This window comes from Hyla sarda, chromosome 1 (genome assembly GCF_029499605.1).
Source record: "Hyla sarda isolate aHylSar1 chromosome 1, aHylSar1.hap1, whole genome shotgun sequence".
NCBI classification, from domain to species: Eukaryota; Metazoa; Chordata; class Amphibia; order Anura; family Hylidae; genus Hyla; species Hyla sarda.
The window spans coordinates 379,655,796-379,681,979 of record NC_079189.1 but is presented as its reverse complement, the minus strand read 5'-3'; the positions used below and the strand labels follow the sequence as shown (position 1 = coordinate 379,681,979).

The window sequence follows — 26,184 nt, the reverse complement described above, 5'->3', positions numbered from 1 at the left end:
TATCACTTAAAAACTGCATTTTGTGTTATCTCTGAGACATTAAAATTTAATTTGACGATCTGAAACATTTAGGTGAAAAAGGTCCAAAAAAAATAAAAATAAAAAAAGAATCTGCAGGAGCAAATACTTTTTTACAAAACTGTATGTGGCCTTGTCAGTTGTGCCATTCTTTGCTCTTGAGATTTGTCTATTGATCATCCTTTGCAACTGATATGTTTAATTATTCAATTTCCACTTGAAAAACACCACACAGAACACTTCATAATAGAAAAGTACATTTATTTATCTTATGTCAAATAGCTTTGGAAAGAAGCTGCAATAAAAATATAGTTTACTCTTTATAACACAGGGTCTTCCATTTAACTTCATACTTCTAGTATTTGTGGCTTTTCTCCAAAATGGACTGTTTGCACCCCTGCATATTGAAGCAAGGAACTTATAGGCACATGATCGTATCTGTTCAAATCTCGATGCAGGAAATGGACTCTGTTACCTTTAATGAAAAAAAAAGAACCTCAATAGACATAATTCTCACAATGATGCAGAGAAGTATAAACACTGTCCATCATATTGCCATACTGTAGTGGAAAGCGTTTTGTCGATTTTTCCAACTACAATAGCAAAAAAAAATAAATCTTTGTGAATCTTAGTGCATTTTGTGACAAATACAAAGCAAAAAGCAAGATTTGCTATGAATTTGTAGGATGACTTTAATTTCTAAACCCATGCTTCCAGTTTAATTTACTATCAAGGCAGTAAGAAGGCCATCTCTTATATTGCTGTGGGTTTTTGTTAATACGAGGTATTCCTCTACATCAGGGCAGTCTTTAATTACGATTGGACCCTGGGCAAGCCTCTTTTTTTTTTTTTTGTCCTTTCTAAAAATATGTGCATTGCATTGAGGGGCGGAGCGTGACATCACACGGGGGCGGAGTGTGGACGTCCCACGCCGTTGGCCCCGTGGTCGCCGGTAATCAGACCCGGAGAAAACACGCTCCGGGGACTGATTATAAACGGGGTGCCGCTTGCAAGATCACAGGGTTCCCCAGCAGCGGGACTCCCGCGATCAGGCATCTTATCCCCTATTCTTTGGATAGGGGATAAGATGTCTAAGCACCGGAGTACCCCTTTAAACCATAAATATTCCTATAGATTCCTTTCTAATTAATATCTAAAATAAGAAGGTTTAAAATCAGACTAATTACCATATTATATTTGTTAATTGGTCAGAGTTCTTACAGAATATTAAAAAAAACATGTGTTCCTTGCACTATTGTCCTGAAGTGGCTTCTTAAGTGATCAATAGCTACCCGCACATCCCACACCCTGTGTGCACTGTTCCCCCTCAATGCAAGTCTATGGGAGGCTGTCATGCCCCCTCCCATAGCCTTGCATTGAGGGGGCGTGATGCCATAAGGGGGCATGGCTATGGTTTCACAAGCTCCCGACGCTGGCTCCACCGTTCGGAGCAGTTTGTTCCAAATGCTGAGCAGCGGAGTTCCCCTTTAACTATTCTGGGAACCATGACATGGAGCAGCAGCAAAGTCCATACCTACGTGCTGGGGTTAAAAATCCATTATTATAATATTTCTGCAACTGTAACATACTTTTTTTTATTTTTATTTATTTAATAAAAAAAAGCTCTGCACTTTACAGGTTTAAAATGGCAAAATAAACTGTTCTGCTAAAAGGAAAATCATGTGTGCTTGTGAAGAGTAAGCTAACTACAATAGCCCCCTAGCATCTAGCCTCTGTGCAATTTCTCTGGCACATATGATAAGTCTTCCCTAGTATTTGGATGGAGTACTTTTTGCCACAAACAATAAATGCATATATAATGCAATCTTACATACCTGGTCCTACTATTAGTGCTCCACCTTGCTGCGCCGGATCCCCTTGAAAATCAAATGCAGGGCTTTTCATTGCTCTCCAAATGCTTTTGACACTTCCAGTGATCATGTTTGATTTCACATGGGGGCTTCCTGCTAAAATCAGAATCAACAACAGCCAAACATCAGATAACTCCTTTAAATGGCATTGTAAGATCCAAAAACTTTTAATATGTTGTTACTGAAGAAAATTTAAGATCTTTTGTAATGTCATGGTTAAAAAAAAATTCAATATTTAAAAAATAAAATGGCCCCTGAAAATTTCACCAATAGGGGTCCCCATACCTACTGGGACACTAACCAGTCCTGCATCAGCTGATGACTCATGGACAAGGCTGCATAAGTAGACGCACCAATCACCTTCCACCACCACAAGGGACACATCCCCTTTCCATGAGAGGATTTCTAGGACTGTGAGCTAAGGAAAAGAGGTATTTGTATAATATATATATATATATATGAAAGAGATATAGGTCAGGATTAGGTACTGAGTAACATACTAATTTTTTTTTTTTTGTGGGATCGGACAGGTACGCTTTAATAAACTAATGGATACCCTGTTCAAGTATAAATTAAAACAACTAAAGCTGTGTTCACAAGTGGCATTTACTTAGGGGTACTGCAGGGCATTAACTTTGTGGTTCTGCGTTGCATTGCGGTACAAATGTTGCATGTAGGCACAGCCTAAGGAAAATGCCATATACAATTACATAGAGGAACATTTATCATTGTTGCTTAGGTAAGCGAGTTCTGTTGTCTTTTTTTTGCTTTGGTTTTGCTTATGTGTGACATTTATCATACTGCCATGCCGCACGGGTGTGGACCCACTGTGCCACAAGTGGCTGCTGGCCAAACTTGCAGAGTGGGTCAGGCAGATGCAATAGAAGGTGTCAGATGCAGCAGAGCTGAATTAGGTGACTAGCAAGCAAGCGCTGTAACAACAGCAGAGCAGGAAAGCTCAGGTGCAGCAAACTGGAACACAGCAGATACTGGAACATGACAGACAGGGCCCTTCACTGTAGGAAACTACAATGTTGCTCAGACAAGGAAGGGAGGAGGGCTTTTTTATAGGTGGTACCTGGCAGGAATTGGCTAGGAATCCAATAGGGAGTGCACACTTGCCCTATAAGTCTCAGCCAGTGCTCGCGCACAGCCCCTAGAGGACAGAGGAGAAGGCCGCCTGATGTAACTTGATGGACATATGTCTTTTTTCGACCGTACTGACTATGTAACTATAGGATACACAGTACGCCGGTGGTTTTCAACTAGCGGTGTTACACATACTATCACAGGGGGTTGATAAATTTGGCTCACATAAGCAAAAAACAATAAATCACTTTTGAATGCCATTTTTTAGCACACATAAGCAAAAACCAATAAATGACTTCAGAACACTACTTTGCAACCCCCACCTCAAGTCGCAGCTGTGAGAAAAAAATGTGCAATATATATATATATATATATATATATATATATATATGTGTGTGTGTGTGTTTATTACATTTTTTTTTACCACTTTTTTCCCCCTAAATGTACCCATTTTTATTTGTTTATTTTTTTTTTCTTCTCATTTCAGATCCGTGTGACCTGTGGACTTCTTCAGATTCAGTGGACTACAATGACCAGCGTTTTTTTTGGTTTTATATTAATAAAATGGTTAACGAGGGCTTGAGGGGGAGTGTTTTTTGGAATAAGAGTTTTTTAAACGTGCTGTGTTTTTTTTATTTTATTTACTTTACAGGCTTTGTAGTGGAAGCCGTCTTATAGATGGAGTCCATTATTAAGCCGGGTCTTAGCGTTAGCCTCAAATACAGCTAGCACTAACCCCCAGTTATTTACCCGGGACCCACCGCCACAGGGGTGCCAGGAAGAGCCAGTACCAACAGGCCCCGGGCATCGAAAATGGCGCTCCTGGGCCTAGGCGGTAACAGGCTGGCGTTATTTTGGCTGGGGGAAGGGCAGTAACAATGGTCCTCGCCCACCCTGGTAATGTGAGGCTGTTGCTGCTTGGTTGGTATCTGGCTGATACTGAAAATAGGGGGAACACTATGCGTTTTTTATTTGCCATTTTTTTTTATTAAAAAAAAAAATGCATATTTCCCTGTATATTCAGTATCAGCCAGATACCAACCAAGCAGCAACAGCCTGACGTTACTAGGATGGGCGAGGACCATTGTTACTGGGCCTTCCCAGCCTAAAGCCACCTAGGCCCAGGAGCGCCATTTTTAACACTCCAGGCCTGTTGGTACTGGCTCTTCCTCGCACCCCTGTGGCGGTGGGTACCAGGTTAATAATTGGGGGTCAGTGCTAGCTGTTTTTGGGGCAACACTTAGTCCCGGCTTCCACTAAGACGACTTCCACTACTAAGCCTATAAAGGAAATAAAAAAATAAAAAACACTTTTTAAAAACTTTTATTCCAAAAAACACTCCCTTACAAGCCTTCATTAGCCATTTTATTAATATTAAACAAAAAAAAAAAACACTGGTCATCGACGTAGTCCACCAAATTCGAAGAAGTCCTCTGCATACACGGATCTGAAATGATAAGAAAAAAACACAGAAATTGGTTTGTACATTTATGGCACCCTCCCTTGGTGAAAACGACCATATGTAGTTTAGCAACAGCTGGAGGCACTCTGTAGCTAAACTACAACTCCCGTTATGAGAGTTGTAGTTTAGCAACAGCTGAAGGCAGCCTCCCACCGGTCATCTCTTGCCCCCCCCCCCCCCCCCCCCCCCCAGCTCATCTTATCCATGACCACTGCAAAGTGAAAACTGAAATTTACTTTCATAGGCTCTTTTGTAGCTTAGCCTCACATGTGACTTTTGTAAGCAAAAGAACAGCTCTAAATCCCTTGATGAATCTCCCCCATAGTCATTACCTGAAGAACTAGAAGACTCTCCTTTTTTCATGCCCAGTTTGCAATAGATCTCTCTGCCAGTATCAACATAGATTTCATGACTGAATTTGGTTAAGGAACAAAATTGCTGGAAAATACACAAAGAAATGTATTAGCTAGATCATTGTTTTCTGTCTATTGGAACCATAAAGCTTGAACAAACATCTCACACATATTTGTGTAATTCTACATTTGCATATAACCTTTTTAGGAGAGGATACTTCAGAAGGATAATCCCTCCATTGTGCTATCTACTGCATGATATGATTGTTTCAGGTAAATGAGGAAAATATGATTTTATATATTTTACCTGTATATGTTGATAGGATGACTGCCCAATAACTATAAGTCTGACACCTGCGGCCTTAAAAATACAAAAATGAAAGTAAACTGTGTTAGATGCATCAAAATCAAGTTTTTTTTAAGTTAAAATAATGCATTAGAATTAGGGCTGGGCGGTATGACCAAATGTGTATATCATATTTGTAACTTTTGGCAGTTCCACGGTACATAACGGTATTTCCTACCCCCCCCCCCCAAATTAATCATCATTCCAGCGCTGCGCTGTCCCCATTGGGGTAAATACTCACATATCACACGCAAGCGCTGCCCTCCTCGTCCTGTTTGTTGCTACCGCCGGCGGTGATACTGTGCGGTATCCCTATGCCCAGGCTGCAGAAGGTAAAGAAAATATACAAACGCATGTTCCGACGTCGGCCTCACGCTGGGGACGGGAACGTCAGACAGCCGTCAACCTATCACCGGCCGCAGCGATGTTCCCCCTCGGCCGGTGATAGGCTGAGCCCACTGTCATGTAAGAAGCCAGCCAGAGGCGGAACATCGCTGCGGCCGGTGATAGGCTGACGGCTCTCAGACATTCCCGACCCCAGGAAGCTGATGAGGCCGGTACCAGACCAACGGGAGGTGAGTTAAAGTTTATTTTGTTTATTTTTTGCATCCCGGGCATAGGGCTTGTTTTTTGTCTGACCAATTTTACTTTGTAATGGCATCAAGCTTTTTACCATAAAATGTGCGGGAGGGGATTTTTCAATTTTTATTTTTTAACTTTTTTTTCTACACTTATTATGTCCCCATAGGGGATTATTTATAGCAATCTTCTTCTCTGGTCTGTTCGATCTCAGACTAGAGCAGAAGACCCCTGGAGATGGACAGAGACAGGTGAGGGGACCTCTGTTTGCCATTATGGATGTTCAAATCCCCGCGGCAGCGCTGAGGGCGATCTGATCATTCATTTTAACAACTGCACTGCTGCAGAGGCTATGATCTGTATTGATCATGGCATCTGAGGGGTTAATGGTAAACATCGTGGCAGAGATCGCTGATGTCCGCCATTGCCAGCGGGTCCCTGGCTGCCGTGCAGGAACGGTGCTCGCAGTCCTGTTCATGACGTAAATTTACGCCATGTGCGGAAAGTCCCACCGCATGATGACGTACATTTACGTCAGATGTCGTTAAGGGGCAAGGCCAAATTTTCCTTTTTGCACTTTCGTTTTTTCCTCCTCCCCTTCTAAAAATCATAATGCTTACAATTTTGCACCTAGAGACTCATATAAGGGCTTGTTTTTTGTGTCACTAATTGTACTTTGTAATGACATCAATAATTTCATTACAAAATCTACGGTGCTTAAAATTGTCCTGTTCTGACCCCTATAAAACGTTTTTATTTTTCCGTATATGGGGCTATTTGAGGGCTAATTTTTTTGAGCAGTGATCTGTAGTTTTTATCTGTACATTTTGAACATTGGAATCCTGGTATTTTTTTTAACATGTACGCCATCGACCGTGCGGTTTAACTAATATAATTACGGTATGTTCATATAATTATGTTTACTTTGGATTACATCATTTTATTCAAAAAATGGGAAAAGGGGGGGGGGGGTAATCTGTCAGCTCATATTTACAGACTGTGAACACCCTGGATAGCTGACAGGGCAATTAAATCAAACATACCTGTCTCTCGTAATGGGTTCTTAGTAATTGAATAGATCAGGATTTTATACCCGACTCAAGTGTCAAGGAGTCTTTGCCAAGCTGCTGAAGTGGCACAGAATGGCCAACAGCAGCACCCACGTGGTGACAGGCTCTGCTCAGTGCATCACTGCACATATGCTATTGCTGGTAAGCGCAGGCACAAGGCTGTAAGTACCTGTAAACTAAGCATTGCACATCAAACAGCACATAGAGTTAGGATACCAGTATCTTGGCACCACCTCCTGGACACTTCATCTGGATATAAAATCATGATTGTTAGTCACCAAGAAGTGACAGGTATATTTGATTTAATTCCCCTACCCAAGGGTATCTACAGCTCATATAATGAAAATAAACTGATTCCTTTTAAATATCATTTATATAATATATTTTCTTATTTTTCAAATCATATATTTCTAACATTCAGTAGCATGATGTTTCAACAATACAATGAGGCCTAAATAGTTATTGTAATACTGTATAAAGAAGTGTACACATGTATTTTCTGTTAATAATATAGATAATTTAAATGCCATATAATAAAACTTGTATTAAATATACGGTAGTAGATACTGTAGTTAGTGCATCATTCCTATTATTGAAATAGAAAGATAAAGTCTGTCTGGCACTACACTCAATTTAGCCTAGCGTGGCTTCCACTACATATAAAGGATAAGCAATCCAGCTGGAGAGCCTGAGATAAGAAGTAGGTGGTGCTCACTCCAATATTGCACAAATTGCGAATCGCTTCAATAAACATGAATATATGAAGATAATACATGGATAGCACTCACCAATCTTCAAAGGCAGATATGTCTTTATTTCTTCGTATCATGAAACCAAAACAGGGTGCAGGATACAGCTAAGAAAGCAGCGGGGGGCAACGCCGGGATGTTTCCTAAAACTGGTGCAACAGCTGTTTCGTAGTACAAGACTACTTCCGCCCGCTGCTTTCTTTCTGATACAAAGAAATAAAGATATATCTGCCTTTGAAGATTGGTGAGTGCTATCCGTGTATTATCTTCATATATGCATTCCTATTATTGATATTAGTTTTTATTAACATGCCTATTATTATATTATTACTACTAATACTTCTCTTTATTTATATTAAAATTCATACCTTTAGATAGCTTTTTGGAACCTTAGCCAAATCTTCCACATATTCTTTACATGTGTAGCAGAGGAAATTCTACAAAAACAAAACGAAGCCTTAAGTATCTTACTAACTAATAAACACTGTTAGGGTACATTCACACGGGCGGATTTATTTGCTTGTTCCCGGCTGCATATTAGAAAGAGGGCAGGCTCTTCATGGCTGTCCGCAGCAGATTTTCAGCTGCAGAATTTTCGCTGCAGGAAGTCCGCCGCAAGCCCCATTGAAGTCAATAGGGTCTGCAGCAGATTTTCCACTGCGGAAAATCTGCTGCGGACAGCCTGAAGAGCCCGCTTTCAAATATGCGGTGGGAAACCCTCAAATAAATCCGCCCGTGTGAATGTATCCTTAAACTGTTTTGCACAATTTGCCAACTGCTAGGAATGGTGATAAAATTGTAAAAAGAAAACACACCCCTAGTTAAATCCCCCCTGCCTTCAGTGCCACCTTTCTGGTCCTTTCTGCCAATGACTTGAGATTTTACATTTAAAACAACTCAGGATGGGATGCAAGGGAAAAAACATGTACTCACCCGCCACCATTCCCCACTCCGTGGCTGTTGCGATCATACAAAGAGCTTTTTGCCATTCTTCCAGCACATAGTAAATGCCTGCTAAGCCAGTCACTCGCCACAGTGGTGACCCAAGCAGCACTCAGCAGCAGGGAATAGCACTATGAAAATGGTACCAGTGGAGGATTGGCAGCTGGAGAGTTCATGTTTTGATATATATCACATTTTCTCTGCAAGTTGTTGCAAAACTATAAAAAATAAAATAAAAAAACTCCTGGCATGCTGGGAAACCACAGGTGTCAACTAATTTATAAAATACATATATGCATTCCGCCTCCTCTGTGCCTGCTGCTGAATAGCTTCTGCCTAGGACCTGATGAACCTGTGGGGCTGTGTCTCTGATGCACCCTTATCTTGTATGTACATTGTTTGCAGCAGTGCTCCCCAACCTTTTTATCGCCGCGGACCGGAAAACGTTTGATAATTTTTCCGTGGCCCGCTTGTTTTGATTTAATAATTTTAATTTAATTGTATTTAAACATGCCTTCAAAATAAAATACATCTACACCAAAAAATGAATATAAAGTGATTTATTTTATTTAACTCACTAGAATGCATGTTTGTTCTTTTGTGAGCCCCAAACTTCTCCTTTAATACTGAGCATGTATTATACTTTGTGACTTGACACATTACCCCCTAAGCACACAGGGAAGCCACTGTATTTCTTATTAGTAAGACCTAGCATATCGTGACCCCAGGCCGGGTGCCTGAGCAAACCCTGTACTATAGCTGCTATAGTACAGGGTTTGCTCAGGCACCCGGCCTAGTGGTTCTTACACCATACAGCCTGCTATAGTATAGTAGGCTGTATGATGCAAGAACCACTAGGTAGGGGACATGAAATACACACTGATTCCCTTCACCAACCACTGTCACCCACTTCCTCTGTGCACTTACCTCACGGCAGCTTCTCTTCAGTCCCCGCGTCTCCGACCTCGAGTCCTCAGTCCTCCCGCGGCGCCTCCTCCTCGGCCAATGGCGTGGGGTTTGCCTTTCGGCCAATCAGGAAGCGGAATGACCAGCTCCCTGATTGGCCAGGAGGAGGATCAGTGTAACAATAGCGAATTTTCATTTGCTATTGTCACACAATGGGCGGGCTAGGGAGGGCGCAATGCTCTGCGCCTTGACCGCCACAGTGAAATTATTTAAAGTTCCTCGGGCGGCCTGGTACCGTTTGATCCACGGCCCGGGGGTTGGGGAACACTGGTTTGCAGTACAGCATCCCGATATGTGTTGCAAACTTACACATTACAGAGGTGCTATTAGGTATAGCAGCCCCCAGCCAAAGTATTTTTAATTATAAATAAAAGAACAGCTCATAAAGAAATATAACAATATTGTACTATACATAGTAATGTTACAATAAACACAATGGATGAGATTTATCAAAAACAAAAAGAAAAATAGTCAGCACAACTACCTAATACACGGGTGCACACTGCTGTGGCAAATTGCAGCAGCACTCTTGGTCAAAAAATGGAGGCTCTTAGCACACTTATTGATCAAAACGTGTCCCCAATCCACCACGCGGAGGTGGCCCCGTTAAGGCCGGGTTCACACTGCAGAATTTCTGGGCAGAATTTCGAGCCGGCAGCGCTAGGACCGAGCAGACTGCATTGCTGCCCCCATAGACTGAAATGCATTTCTGGGTGGATCTTCTGGGAGATCTGCTCAGAAATGCATTGCCATCTATGGGGACGACAATGTAATTTCTGCCCAGAGATTCCGCAGTGTGAACCTAGCCTTACACTCATTTGTTAGCAGTGTTAGGCTAAGTTTGATTTTTTTATTTTATTTTTATTTTATTTTTTTAAACACCAAGAAAAAAGCCAATTATGCTGAATGCTGCGGCCAGATGTTAGCTGTAAATCAATGAGAAATCGCTAAATAATTTTTCCACTTGGCGTTTTTCAGTTTGGTGTCTTTTTTAATCCTTTTGGCGTTTTCTTCACTCTTATTTGGCATTTTTCAGCTCCTTGGTGGTTTTGCATAGTGGCAGCATGTTGAGCCACTGGCGTTTTTTTTCCTTGAAATCGTGGCATTTTTCTCCCATAGAAGTCTATGGAAGTAAAAAAAAACACCAAGAAAAACGCCATGTGGGTTTTACCTTTTTTTTATAAAATTTTCTAAGGTACCATAAAAAAAATTATAATGAAAAAAAGATACAGTAGTGATGGAAAAAATTGTATTTAACAAAATTTTTTTTTTTTTATAACAACATTTTTATATGTTTTTAAACGGGTATCAATTTATGTGGGCAGGCAGGGCACTAAAAATACAGCCAACAATAATAAAAATGTAGTGTGTGTGTTTTTCACTTTTTATTCTTAATTTTTTAGGTGGTACTACTACTCCCAGCATGGAACACACTTTCGTTATAAAAAATATAAATTTTGTTAAATACATATTTTTTCCATCACTACTGCATCCTTTTTTTTTTTTTTTTGGTACCCAACAAATTTTGGGTACAAAAAAAAAACGCCAAAGGGGACAAAAATGCAATTTCCACACAAATGAAAAAACGCCAGAAAAAACACCAGACGCAGGAAATTGCACTGGCGTTTTTTCTTGCGTTTTTTTTTTCAAACCAAAAAACGCAGGACAAAAAAACAAGTAGAAACTTAGCCTTAGGGTCCCATCCGAAATGAGGCCACCTCCGTGTGGTGGATGGGGACACGTTTTGAACAAAAAGTGCGCTAAGAGCCTCCATTTTTTGACCAAGAGTGCTGCTGCAACCTTCTTTTTTGTATACTCTATATTTGCCACAGCAGTGTGCACCCGTGTATTAGGTAGTTGTGCCGGCTATTTTTCTTTTTGTTTTTGCTGTGCAATTTAGGGGGAGTGGCATCCTCTGTAGCCTTGCACCCCTCCCTGTTCGCAGGAGGTCTTATAAATTGATTGTGGATCCAGCATGTCACCCAGTCAGAGGCTATATGCCCAGCAGAGGTGAGTGAAATTAGTGTTAGGCCAGGTTCACACTGCGGAATCTCCAGGCAGAAAATTTCCGCCCGGAGATTCCGAGTGCGGCCAGCGCTGACTGAATTTGTCGGCGCTAGGACCGCACGGACACTGCAGTCTCCAATAGACTGCAATGTGTTCTGCGAGTATTTCCGCCTGAAGAATGAGCAACGCCATTCTTCAGGCGGAAATTTTCAAGCAGATTTTCCGTTCACAAATTCCGCTTCACAAATTCCAAAGTGTGAATTTGTGAATGGAAACCCATTCACTATACAGTATATTTTAGTAAGCAGAATTTCTGCCTGCAATTTCAAAGCGGAATTGCAGGCGGAAATTCTGTACTGTGAACCTAGCATTAGGGTCCCATCTGAAATGAGGCCACCTCCGTGTGGTGGACACGTTTTGATCAAAAAGTGCGCTAAGAGCCTCCATTTTTTGACCAAGAGTGCTGCTGCAACCTTCTTTTTCGTATACCCGTGTATTAGGTAGTTGTGCTGGCTATTTTATTTTTTTTTTTTGCTGTGCAATTTAGGGGGAGTGACACCCACTTTAGCTGTGCACCCCTCCCTGTTTCATAGTGATAGTGGATCCAGCATGTCACCCAGTCAGAGGCTATATGCCCAGCAGAGGTGAGTGAAATGAGTGTTAGGGTCCCATCCGAAATGAGGCCACCTCCACGTGGTGGATGGGGGACACGTTTTAATCAAAAAGTGCTCTAAGAGTCTCGATTTTTTTTTTGACCAAGAGTGCTGCTGCAACCTTCTTTTTTGTATACTCTGAGATTTATCAAAGCCTGTCCAGAGGAAAAGTTGCTGAGTTGCCCATAGCAACCAGATTGTTTCTTTCATTTTTGAAAAGGCCTATAAAAAAATTAAAGAAGTGATCTGATTGGTTGCTATGGGTAACTCAGCAACTTTTCCTCTGGACAGGCTTTGATAAATCTCGCCCAACCAGAATAAACTTGAGAGAGGAAATCCCACTCTACCAATCACTGGCCACATCAGTGACCTGTCTTAGCCAGTGATAGGCTAAACACAAAGGGGGAGATTTATCAAAACCTGTCCAGAGGAAAAGTTGCTGAGTTGCTCATAGCAACCAATCAGATCGCTTCTTTCATTTCTCAGAGGCCTTATCAAAATGAAAGAAGCGATCTGATTGGTTGCTATGGGCAACTCAGCAACTTTTCCTCTGGACAGATTTTGATAAATCTCCCCCAATTTCCTTGTGTCAAGATTAGGACAGGAAGTGGAGACCAGCAATGACATGGCACAGTAAGAACACCAGCACTGGGGTATAGGTTAGCCTGGCCCCTTTTATAAAGTATTTCTATAGCAGAACAACCATTTTAATTTCTTTTTTTTTTTTTTTTCCAGAATGACTCAGTAGTCTCAGCTGGACCAATATTTACAGCATAAAGGCAGAATTTTGACTTGTAAAACCTGTATAAGGCTACGTTCACACACGCGGATGTACAGCGTATTTTAAGCTGCGGATCCGCTGGTGAAGGCCCCGCTCTATGCTGGCTTTACATGTGCCTGCTCGTAGCGGCAAAACGCCGCAACCAGCAGACACACTGCGATGTGCGAGTCGCAGTATACTCGCACATCGCGGGAGTTCTCTGCCTAGCTCAGAGCAGGGAGAGCGGCCACGATGTGCGAGTAAGCCACGCACATCGCTGCACTGTGTCTGCTCGTAGCGGCGTATTGCCGCTACCAGCAGGCACATATAAAGCCAGCATACAGCGGGGCCTTCACCAGCGGATCCGCAGCTAAATACGCTGCAAAAATCCGCGCGTGTGAACGTACCCTAATGGTTGAGTGACGAAACACATTTATAGGAGCTTAAAGGGGTACTCCGCTGCCCTGGTTTTGGAGCTCCGCTCGCCAGCATCCGGAAGTTTACTGTTCCAATTGGCTGTGTGCGGGCCTCCGTGTTCAGGGCCGCCCCTCGTGACGTCACACCCGCCCCCTCAACGAAAGTCTATGGGAAGGGGGCGCGACATAGACTTTCGTTGAGGGGACGGGTGTGACATCACGAGGGGCAGCCCTGAACACGGAAGCCCGCACACAGCCGTTCGAAACAATAAACTTCCGGACTCTGCCGAGCGGAGCTCCAGAAGCAGGGCAGGGGAGTAGCCCTTTAAAATATTCCATACATTTTCCACATGCCAGTCTCTAAAATATGCTGCAGACATCACTCACATTGCTGCAGTTTTTACATCATGCTTAACCTATTACAGGGATATTATTCATAGTAACACAGACAGAATTCCATATAGTTCAACCTATTATAATGCCATGAGATCGAATAAGAAGACCTAACTCCAAATATGGCAAATATCATAAATCCCTGAATCAGCGAAAATCTATATAGCTTGTGCGGTTATTACTTTCACATACATGAGGTCTGTTTATATGTCACTGAATAGAAGAATAGTAAGTAATAGCTCTTACCCGCACGAATATTATGATGGCTGTACTATCTCTGTATAAGTCCCCAAACTCCAAAGTCTTGCCATACTGATCTCTCAGCAGGCAGGTGGCAGCTAATTCCAGGTCTGGGTGATGCATGGCATTCCATAGATCTGCACTATTGGCATCGGTACTCCTGCCTATTTGCTGGATGACTGGGAAAGTTTCTGTGGCCATGTTGTGCTTCATCTGCTGGGTGGGACATAACACTCCCTCTAAGCAACAGACAACCGTTCCTCTGACGTGGGTGGAGTTTCCCTGGGCACAAGCTGTATAAACTGCAGCTCATGTTAACCCCTTGACTAATGTATACCTTTACTACGGTACACTTTTAATTCCAATACTAGTATGTTGCTAACATTTTGCAGGAAAAAAAAAAAAAGTGCTGATGTAGTAGAGCTCAATGTATCACATAGCTTTCGTGTGAAATATTTCCTAATCAAGTCCCACAAAAAAGGATAGATTTAGAAATATACTAAACATAGTGAGGGACATTTATCAAGGGAAGTCGCACATGACCTAAGCAATTTTTATGGTTCAACGTGTTTTATTGAAGATTTTTTTCATAATACAAAGATATACACAATTTTTTGTGCAACTTTTGTGGGTAAGAAAAAAAAAAAAAAAAAACACCAATCAGCCCCACGTAAGCAATTTTCAGTTTTCACAGTGTAGTGGTCGTGAATTTATCAAGCGCGAAAGTCACACTTTTTGTACAGCTCTTCTCCCCGGCCACCCGCCAGCGTCTATCACTCGCTCGCTAGGCATTGCAGAACTACAACTCCCAGTATGCCCTTACAATGAGGACATGCTGGGAGTTACAGTTACAACAGCTTGCGAGCATGTGGTAGATACAGGCTGGTGGCCAGGGAGCGGAGATGGCTGACAGAAATATGAAATTACGGCACTGTAATTTCATATATTTTCCGGGCAGACCTGTGATTGGTCCAGACCGCTTGGCCAATCACAGCTGCCATTGGGAAATATGAAGTTACAGTGCCGTAACTTACTTTTCCCCGCTGGGAAGCCAGGGAGCAGAGCACAATGCCGCCCGCTTCCATTGTTTCCCTGTCACCTGCCCCCGCTGCATGACTACAACTCCCAGCATGTCTTTACAGTAAGGACATGCTGGAAGTTGTAGTCATGCGGCACGGGCGGGCAGGCGGAAGCTTGTCACCCACCCGCACATCTCCTGCCAGCACAACTACAACTCCCAGCATGTCCTTACAGGGTGACAAGCTTGTCACCTGCCCCGCTGCACAACTACAACTTCCAGCATGCCCTTACAGTAAGGACATGCTGGGAGTTGTAGTCGTGGGGCGGGTGACAAACTTTTCACGTGCCCCCGTTGCACGACTACGCCTTCCAGGATGCCCTTACTATAAGGGCATGCTGGGAGTTGTAGTTGTGCGACAGGGGCGGGTGACGAGCACATTTCCCGCCTGCCCGTGTCACGCGACTACAACTCCCAGCATGTCCTTACTGTAAGGGCATGCTGGGAGTTGTAGTCATGTGGCGGGGGCAGGTGACAAGCTTGTCACCTGCCCACACATCTCCGCCCACACCACACGAATACAACTACCAGCATGTCCTTACTGCAAGGGCATGCTGGGAGTTGCAGTCCTGCGGCGCAGGCAGCAGGAGATGTGAGAGCGGGTGACAAGCTTCCTTGGCTTGCTTTTCACCCGCCTGCACATCTCTTTCCATCCTGCCGTCCCATAACTACAACTCCCAGCATTCCCTTACATGCTGCACGGGTGGGAGATGTGTGGGCGGGTGACAAACATACTAACCTATTTTCTTTGGGGACTACTTCGGATTCGGTGGACTACGCCGATGACCAGCATTTTTTTTTTTATGTTAATAAAATGGTTAATGAGGGCTTGTTGGGGAGTGTTTTTTTGGAATAAAAGTTTTTTAAATGTGTTTTTTTTTTTTTTGGTCCTCGCCCACCCTGGTACCGTCAGGCTGTTGCTGCTTGGTTGGTATCTGGCTGAGAATAAAAATAGGGGGAGGAAAGGAGTTTAAATACCAGCAAGCAAGAGCCGTTCGGCACTGCGGTAATGTAGGAGAGGGCGTAGGGGTAAACAGGTTGATATCGCTAACAGTTAAAGTACATCAACAGGCGTAACTTGGAAAGAACATAGTCGGCCACTCACTATAGGTCATCTTCAAGCTTCTTCATTGTACGAAGGAATACTCACATGACTTGACAGGAGAGAAATAAAGGACAGGAGAGGGGGTACAGAAAGGCAACAAGCTCCGTTTCGCACTAATAATTGCTTCCTCCGGCCATAAATGCTTCTCTGAATCGGTGTAACAAGTATAGAGGTAAGTCGGCCAGGTGACCAAGAACAGACAACAACACCCACACACGTGATAGCTGACGTGAAGGATGGGCATTCCAGAAAGTCAAAAACATACCGCTACATCTATTCTGTCGTTTAAACTTAGGGGGCCCGTAGCATTGGATCTAATGATCCAATGTGTTTCTCTTTGTAGGAGTTTCCTATCTATGCGTTCCCCCACTTCAGCTTCTATTTTTTCCAACCCTGCAAAAAGCAGAACCTCTGTGTTATTACCATGTGCTTCCTTCATGTGGGATAATAAATGGGGTGCACAGGGATGTTTCCCTGTGCGAATGGTATAAAAATGCTCCTTTATTCTCACAAATAGGTGGCAACATGTTTTCCCCACAAATAAAAAGCCACGTGGGCAGAATATGGCGTACACTATATTTTTGGCGTACACTATATTACTGTATGATGGACAGATCCTATTCTTAGAATTTTTGTTGCCAAATTGTATTTACAGAAGTTAAAATTTTTACATTTTAGATTCCCTTTTGGTATAAGATCTCCTAGCCAGGTCCTCTTAGTTTTTTTTCTGTTCTCTTCCATATTCCTCAGTGTGTCCCCTATTGTTTTGTTGCATTTATGTGTAATGAGGGGTTTCCTACTTGCAATGCTTTTAAAATCCTTGTCCGCCTCAACTATATACCAGTTATGCTTTATAGCCATTTCTATAGTTTTATTCATTGGGGGAATTCCCAAAGCCATATTAACAGTGTTGCTATTATTTAAATAGGCAACAAAATCTATAAATTGTTGTTCTGATCCTGACCATATAACTAGGATGTCATCCACATACCTAGCATAGGTCTTTATATATTGTAAGTAAGGGTTATGGGAGGTATAGATGTACTGGTTCTCAAAGACTGCCAGAAAGAGGTTTTCCTATGTGCAGGAGACCGGTGTCCCCATAAGGGTCCCCGTCTCCTGCCTGTACCATTGTTCAGCAAACATAAATGCATTATTAGAAAGGATGAATTGTAAACCTTCGCATACAAAATTTATAAATGTAGAAGACTTATCAGTATGCTGCAAAAACTCTCTCACAGCCTGTACACCCATATCCTGAGGGACGCGGGTGTACAGGTTGACTACATCCATAGAGCACAATTTATAACCTTCCTCCCACTGAACATCTTTGACCATTTGTAGTAAATGCCTTGCATCCTTGATGTATGACAGGATTGAAGGTAAAAGGGGGTTCAACAACCAGTCTAGGTACTGAGATAAGTGTTCAGTCATTGAGCCGATCCCTGCCACAATGGGTCTACCAGGGGGTCGGCTCAGTGACTTATGCACTTTAGGTAAGTAATACCATTTTGCAGGCTTTGGGGAGTCCGGGAGGAGTTTGTCCGCATTCTTTCTGGAGAGAACTCTTCTTGTTACGTAGGTATGTAAAAAGGATTTCAAATTAGATAGAATTTTAAAGGTAGGATCAGTGGCAAGGGTGGTGTAAGTCGTCCTATCAGCCAACTGCCTTTCGGCCTCTTCATTATACGGTTTCCTTTCTAGAATGACTACACTCCCACCCTTGTCTGCTCTGAAAACTACCAGATCATCTCTTTTTTTTAAGTGCTGCCAATGACTTTAACTCTGCAGAAATCGGGTTGGCTTCAGGTTGAGGATACAATATGGACTTTACATCCCTCATCACAGCTTTTGAGAATAAATCTAGGTTACTCCCTTGAGGAGGAGAGAAACTTTATTTTTTTTCCCCTTTTGTAAACCTCCTAGGCTCAGGTGTACCCTCTGTCTCTCAAACTGTTGTTCCTCAAAACCCATGGCCAACATATGTACCCACTCCTTATCAATAGCATCAAATTCACATGGAAAAAAGCCCAGTGGGCCTATCTCAGATGGAGTTTCACCCTCTAATGTAACATGCTCATTCAGTGTTTTATTAGAAAAAAACTTAAACAAACTGATGTCTCTAATGGCTCTGGTGAGGTCTATCTCAAACTGGGCATCATTGAACTTCTCCAAAAGTCCAAAATTTAGACAAAAGGGAAATTGTGGCATCATCAATCAATAGTGAGGTTGATGACTTTAGACACTAGTTCACTGGTTTCCATGCTGTGGCTTTTCCCTTCTTTTGCTCTTGCAAAGACAGTTCCTGATCTTTGTTTATTCTTCCTTCTGCTCCGTTTTGTACTTCTTTTCCTCTCTCTAAAGGGGCTTGAGAAACCTCTTCATATATCAATGGCTGTTGCTCTCGTGGGTCTGCTTCCATATCTTTAGTTGTAGTTTGATGCGAAGCTCCTTTTTCTCCTGGTTTCACCCTGTTCTCTTTAGGTATCCATTTCTTCTATTTTTGCATTTCAGAACCAGATATAACGGATTTATTCTGCCATAAAAAGACTTGGTTTCACCCTGTTCTCTTTAGGTATCCATTTCTTCTATTTTTGCATTCCAGAACCAGATATAACGGATTTATTCTGCCATAAAAAGACTTGGTTGGTGCCAGACTGATGCACAGCTTGTGGAGTAAGGTACTGGAAGTCCCATATACTTATATGGGACTTGAAACAAAAACCCATATTTTATATAAGGGTGTAGGTAAGGGTTAATTTAGCTATCATATTTTTATTTGACATATAAGTAATATGTGTACCAGGAATTATTGAAATGTGTCCAGCTGTACAGCAGTTATGTGGGAACAAACATTTCCCATAGATTTGCATGGGACTTTAACCCCTTAAGGATGTATGCATAAGTCATCACACCCTGGGTCTTAAGGACCCATGACGTATGCATAAGTCATGGTCTTTTCCTGGTCTCCGTCGCTCACCCGGCGGAGATCGGAAGCGGATTCCTGCTGAAATCCTTCAGCAGGGATCAAGGGCCCCCCATGTCGGCGATCGTCACAAATCGCGAGGGAAATCGCCCCTGCGATCTGCGGCGATACCGGGCTGATCGGGTCTCTGGGTAGCCGCGGTCGGGCTCTTTACAGCAATGCACGTCGCCGTAAAGCGACATGCATTGCTGTATTGGGACCCTGTATACTACAACTCCCAGCATGCCCAGACAGCCCTTGGCGTCTGGGCATGCTGGGAGTTGCAGTTTTGCAGCATCTGGAGGTCCGCAGTTTTGGGACCACTGTGCCCTTCCAGATGTTGCAAAACTACACATCCTCAGCATGCCATTACTGTCCAGGCATGCTGGGAGTTGTAGTTCTGTAACATCTGGCCCTTCAGATGTTGCAGAACTACAACTCCCAGCATGCCTGGACAGTTTGGGCATACTGGGAGTTGTAGTTTTGCAACATCTGGAAGGGCACAGATTGGGAACCACTGTATTAGTGGTCTGCAAACTGTAGTCCTCCAGATGTTGCAAAACTACAACTCCAACCATGCTGGGAGTTGTAGTTCGGCAACATCTGGCTCTAAAGATGTTGCCGAACTACTACTTCCAGCATGCCTGAGAATGTTTGGGAGTTGTGGTTTTGCAACTACTGGAGGCACACTGGTTGGGAAACATTGTCTGTTTCCTAACTCAGTGTTTCCCAACCCGTGTGCCTCCAGCTGTTGCAAAACTATAACTACCAGCATGCACTGATAGACTGTGCATGCTGGGAGTTGTAGTTTTGCAACAGCTGGAGATTCCCCCCCCTGTGAATGTACAGGGTACACTCACATGGGCAGAGGGCTTACAGTGAGTATCAGGCTGCAAGTCTGCGATGCAGCAAATTTTGCGCGGCAGCTCAAACGCGCAGCGGGAAACTCGCTGTAATCCCCCGCCCGTGTGACTGTACCCTAAAAACACTACACTACACTAACACAAAATAAAATAAAAAGTAAAAAACACTACATATACACATACCCCTACACAGCCCCCCTCCCCAATAAAAAATGAAAAACGTCTGGTACGCCACTGTTTTCAAAATGGAGCCTCCAGCTGTTGCAAAACAACAACTCCCAGTATTGCCGGACAGCCGTTGACTGTCCAAGCATGCTGGGAGTTTTGCAACAGCTGGAGGCACCCTGTTTGGGAATCACTGGCGTAGAATACCCCTATGTCCACCCCTATGCAAATCCCTAATTCAGGCCTCAAATGCGCATGGCACTCTCACTTTGAAGCCCTGTCGTATTTCAAGGCAACAGTTTAGGGCCACATCGGGAGAAATTGCCTAGCAAACTTTGGGGGGCTTTTTCTCCTTTCACCCCTTATGAAAAGGTGAAGTTGGGGTCTACACCAGCATGTTAGTGTAAAAAAATTATTTTTTTACACTAACATGCTGGTGTTGCCCTATACTTTTCATTTTGGCAAGAGGTAAAAGGGAAAAAATCCCCCCAAAATTTGTAATGCAATTTCTCCCGACTACGGAGATACCCCATATGTGGGCGCAAAGTGCTCTGGGGGCGCACAACAAGACCCAGAAGGGAGAGTGCACCATGTACATTTGAGGTGATTTGCACAGGGGTGGCTGATTGTTACAGTGGTTTTGACAAACACAAAAAAAAAAAACACATGTGACCCCATTTTGGAAACTACACCCCTCACAGAATGTAATGAGGGGTGCAGTGATAATTTACACACCACTGGTGTCTGACAGATCTTTGGAACAGTGGGCTGTGCAAATAAATTTTTTTGTACAGCCCACTGTTCCAAAGATCTGACAGACAACAGTGGGGGGTAAATGCTCACTGTACCCCTTGTTACGTTCCTCAAGGGGTCTAGTTTCCAAAATGGTATGCCATGTGGGGGTTATTTTGCTGTCCTGGCACCATAGGGGCTTCCTAAATGCGACATGCCCCCCGAGCAAAATTTGCTCTCAAAAAGCCAAATATGACTCCTTCTCTTCTGAGCATTGTAGTTCGCCCGTAGTGCGCTTCAGGTCAACTTATGGGGTACCTACATACTCAGAAGAGATGGGGTTACACATTTTGGGGGGTATTTTCTGCTATTAACCCTTGCAAAAATGTGAAATTTGGGGGGGAAACACACATTTTTGTGAAAAAATTATAATTTTTTTTTACGTATGCAAAAGTCATGAAACCCCTGTGGGGTATTAAGGCTCACTTTTTCCTTGTTACGTTTCTCAAGGGGTCTAGTTTCCAAAATGGTATGCCATGTGGGTATTTTTTGCTGTCCTGGCACCATAGGGGCTTCCTAAATGCGACATGCCCCCCGAGCAAAATTTGCTCTCAAAAAGCCAAATATGACTCCTTCTCTTCTGAGCATTGTAGTTCGCCCGTAGTGCACTTCAGGTCAACTTATGGGGTACCTCCATACTCCGAAGAGATGGGCTTACAAATTTTGGGGGGTATTTTCTGCTATTAACCCTTGCAAAAATGTGAAATTTGGGGGGAAACACACATTTTAGTGAATTTTTATTTTTTTACATGTGCAAAAGTCGTGAATCACCTGTGGGGTATTAAGGCTCACTTTATTACTTGTTACGTTCCTCAAGGGGTCTAGTTTCCAAAATGGTATGCCATGTGGTTTTTTTTTCCTGTTCTGGCACCATAGGGGCTTCCTAAATGCAACATGCCCCCCAAAAACCATTTCAGAAAATCGTACTCTCCAAAATCCCTTTGTCGCTCCTTCGCTTCTGAGCCCTCTACTGCGCCCGCCGAACAATTTACATAGACATATGAGGTATGTGCTTACTCGAGAGAAATTGGGCTACAAATATAAGTATACATTTTCTCCTTTTACCCCTTGTAAAATTTCAAAAATTGGGTCTACATGCGAGTGTAAAAAATTAAGATTGTGAATTTTCTCCTTCACTTTGCTGCTATTCCTGTGAAACACCTAAAGGGTTAAAATGCTGACTGAATGTCATTTTGAATACTTTGGGGGGGGGGTGCAGTTTTTATAATGGGGTCATTTGTGGGGTATTTCTAAGATGAAGACCCTTCAAATCCACTTCAAACCTGAACTGGTCTCTGAAAAATTGTGATTTTGGAAATTTTGTGAAAAATTGGAAAATTGCTGCTGAACTTTGAAGCCCTCTGGTGTCTTCCAAAAGTAAAAACTTGTCAATTTTATGTTGCAGACATAAAGTGGACATATTGTATATGTGAATAAAAAAATAATTATTTGGAATATCCATTTTCCTTACAAGCAGAGAGCTTTAAAGTTAGAAAAATGCAAAATTTTCAAATTTTTCATCAAATTTTGGGATTTTTCACCAAGAAAGGTTGCAAGTTACCAAAAAATTTTACCACTATGTTAAAGTAGAATATGTCACGAAAAAACATTCTCGGAATCAGAATAATAACTAAAAGCATTCCAGAGTTATTAATGTTTAAAATGACAGTGGTCAGATGTGCAAAAAATGGCCGGGTTAAACAAAAATCCCGACCCTCACAAATGGGGGTAGTTAAGGGTTAAAATTAACTATCCTATATTTTTAGTGGACATATAAGTAACATGTGACCAAGTATTATCGAACTATCTCCAGATGTTTGGAATTTATGCAGTAACATATATTTCCCATAGACTTGTATGGGACTTTGAACAAAAACCCCGACCCTGGCAAATGGGGGTGAGTAAGGGTTAAATCACCTATCCTATGTTTGTTGTTGACATATAAGTAACATGTGTGCCTCATGTTAATATCTTTAGCTGTTTGGACGTGATGCTGGAACATACACACACACATACACACATTGGCCCTCATTTACTATTGCAAACCCGACATGTTTTGTCGGGTTGCACGCCAGATTCTGTCGCATTGCGCCAGAAATTCTGTCTGTGCCAGATTTTGCACCAGAAGTTGCGCCAGAATGAAAAAAAAACCCCGACTAACTCTCCATTTTGCTAATAAAACCTGAAAAAGGGGCATGGTCTCGGAAAAGGGGGGTGTTCCCGACATTTTCACAGAAAACCCAACATATTTACTAAGGTTTCCACATAAAATGTGGTGGATTTCAGCTGAGGAAAACCCTACAGATCAGAGCATGTGTAAAAAAAAAAAAAAAAAAAAAAAAAAAAAGCAAAATGTAGGGAAAGTGGAAAATGTAGGGAAACCTTAGTAAATACCGTGGAAAATAAATTGTAGGGAATTAAAACCCACAAAGAAACCTACACTCCACTCTTAGTAAATCAGGGCCATTGAGTTTTATATATATACAGTATACTAGCTGAGTGCCCGGTTTTCCCTTCCTAATGCTTGTTAGGGAGGAAAATCAACAAAGGAGGAAGCTTTTGACTTCATATGCCATTGCCATATATTGTTGTCATATCCAGTCCTCCTATCCTGACCTCCTATCCCGACCTCCTATCCCGTCGTCATATCCCGACCTCCTATCTCGTCCTCCTATCTCGTCCTCCTATCTCGTCCTCCTATCTCGTCCTCCTATCTCGTCCTCCTATCTCGTCATCATATCCCGTCCTCATATCTCAACCTCATATCCCATTCTCATTCCCCATCCTCCTATCTCGACCTTATATCCCATCCTCATATCCTGACTTCATATCCCGTCCTCACATCCCATCCTCATATCCCGTCCTCATATCCCATTCTCATATCCTGTCCTCAGGTGGGACTGATTTGTGATGAAGATATTGTAAGCTGAAAATAGAAGGGGACGTGGCTTTGTGGGACTGGGCGTGATTTACAAGCCAGACCGATGCACAAAAAGTGTAGAAAATAAAAGGGGTGGGGCATAAAATGTGGGCCCGTCTTTGTGAGATGGGGTGTGGCTTGCAAGCCGGATTGACACATTCACCAGGAGATGCAGAGCGGAGCTTATGGTGTAAGGTACTGGAAGTCCCATATACTTGCATTGGACTTGAAACATCTTTTATAAAAGGGTGTAGGTAAGGGTTAATTTACTATCATATCTTTTTATTTGACATATAAGTAATATGTGTACCAGGTATTATTGAAAGCCGTACGGAAGTTATGTGGGAACATCCATTTCACATTGATTTGCATGGGACTTAAAACAAAAACCCCAACCCTCACAAATGGGGGTATAAGACATATAAGTAACATGTGACCAAGTATTATCGTAATATCTCCAGCCGTTTGGTAGTTATGCAGTACCATATATATTTCACAGAATTGTATGGGACATTAAACAAAAACCTCAACCCTGGCAAATTGGGGTGGGTAAGGGTTAAATTACCTATCCTATGTTTGTTGTTTACATATAGGTAACATGTGTACCAAGTTTCATGTTACTATCTTTAGTGGTTTGGACGTGATGCTGGAACATACACACACACACACACACACACACACATACATACACACATTGGGGGATATTTATCAAAGCTGTCTATGTCCCTCATCAATATAGACCAAACTACAGAGGGTTAGGCCGGTCTATTGTGCACCTAATTTATCAAACGGCGCACGGCTCTTGATAAATTCTGCGCACAGACTTTGTGATCTATACTTTAGACTGTATTTAAATGGGCACTGTCACCAACTTTATTTTTTGATATGTTGTAGTACTTATGTACTACAACATATCTCTAATATACTTTTATTATTATTATTTTTTTCATTAAAAAGGTTTAATTTACATTTAAAAACCGGCTACTGAAAAAGGATTGATTTTGGAGTGGCAATCAGTCCTTTTTCAGTTAGGCTGCACTCGCTCCCTGCCTGTCAATCAGACAGGCAGGGAGCGAGCGCATTGGCTCCCCGGCCACTGGCTGGGAGGCCACTCCTCCCGCACATCGCCGCCGCAGCCTCGTTGCCGCCGCTGTCCCTGCACGCCCGCTGCCGGACTCTGCAGTAACTGCAAGTGTAATGAGGGCACGGGGTATGCGGGGCGGGGGGGGGGGGTTGGGAGGAGGGAACGGGCTAGTGCCGTGGGGGGGGGGGGGGACGGGCTAGCAAAAAAAAATAATTTGGATGGTGGGAGCTACCCTTTAAACCGGCTCCAACATGGTCTGACATGGTCTGACTTTCAGCCGATGCGACTTGTCGCTGAAAAGTCGCTTTTGATAAATTCAGCACCAATGCATTTTCCAATGCATTTCCATCTAAAATAGACTAGAATGCATCATGTTCTAAAAATCCTCTAGAGCAAAAGTTGCAAAAAGTCTAAATCCTTTGATAAATATCCCCCATTGAGTTATATATATATATATATATATATATATATATATATATATATATATGTGTGTGTGTGTTATTGCTGTGTTAGTCATGGTATGGCGGTGTTGTTGTGTTCTGATATGCCGTTGTTATTCAGTCACGGTATGGGGGTATCGTTCTGTTCTGCTATGGTGTTGTTAATCAGTCATGGTATGGCGGTATTGTTGTGTTCTGGTATAACATTGTTATTCAGTGACGGTATGGGGGTATTGTTCTGTTCTTGTATGGCGTTGTTATTCAGTCATTGTAAGACACTGTTATTCAGTATGGCAGTATTGTTCTGTTGGGGCAGGCATTTTTATTCACTGTCACTGTATGGCCATATCATTCAGTTCTGGTATGGTGGTGTTGTTCAGTCACGGTATAGCAGTATTGTCCTGTTGTGGTATGTTGTTATTCAGTCACTATATGGCAGTATTCTTCTGTTATGGTAGGTGTTTTTATTCAGTCACAGTATGACAGTGTTGTTCTGTTCTGGTATGTTGTTATTCATCGGTTCTGGTAGGTGTTTTTATTCAGTCACGGTATGGCAGTGTTGTTCTGTTATGGTATGGGGTTGTTATTCAGTCATGGTATGGCCGTATTGTTCTGTTATGGTGTTTTTATTAAGTCACGGTATGGTGGTATTGTTCTGTTGTGGTGTTTTTATTCAGTCACAGTATGGCCATATTGTAACATAGTTACGTAGTTCATAAGGTTGAAAAAAGAGTCCATCAAGTCCAACCTATATCCCTAATGAGTATCTACTGAGTTGATCCAGAGGAAGGTAAAAAACCCTTAAACTAGAGGTAAAAATTCCTTCCCGATTCCAAATATGGCAGTCAGAATAAATCC

At 42.5% G+C, this 26,184-nt stretch overlaps 1 protein-coding gene across 2 annotated transcripts; it reads right to left on the bottom strand.

Moving 5' to 3' along the window:
- Positions 1–260: 260 nt before the first annotated feature.
- Positions 261–14,160, bottom strand: PRXL2C (peroxiredoxin like 2C). 2 transcript variants are annotated; one of them, XM_056524399.1, is made up of 6 exons: positions 13,921–14,160; positions 7,906–7,974; positions 5,101–5,154; positions 4,773–4,878; positions 1,854–1,982; positions 261–493 (listed from the first exon to the last, which is right to left on the bottom strand). In XM_056524399.1, exons 1-6 carry the CDS (start codon positions 14,125–14,127, stop codon positions 366–368), a joined length of 693 nt encoding a protein of 230 aa, XP_056380374.1. In that variant the 5' UTR covers positions 14,128–14,160; the 3' UTR covers positions 261–365. The 2 variants fall into 2 exon arrangements, with proteins under 2 accessions (XP_056380374.1, XP_056380365.1); XM_056524390.1 differs by having other exon boundaries at positions 1,854–1,985; positions 13,921–14,159.
- Between the last annotated feature and the right edge of the window lie 12,024 nt (positions 14,161–26,184).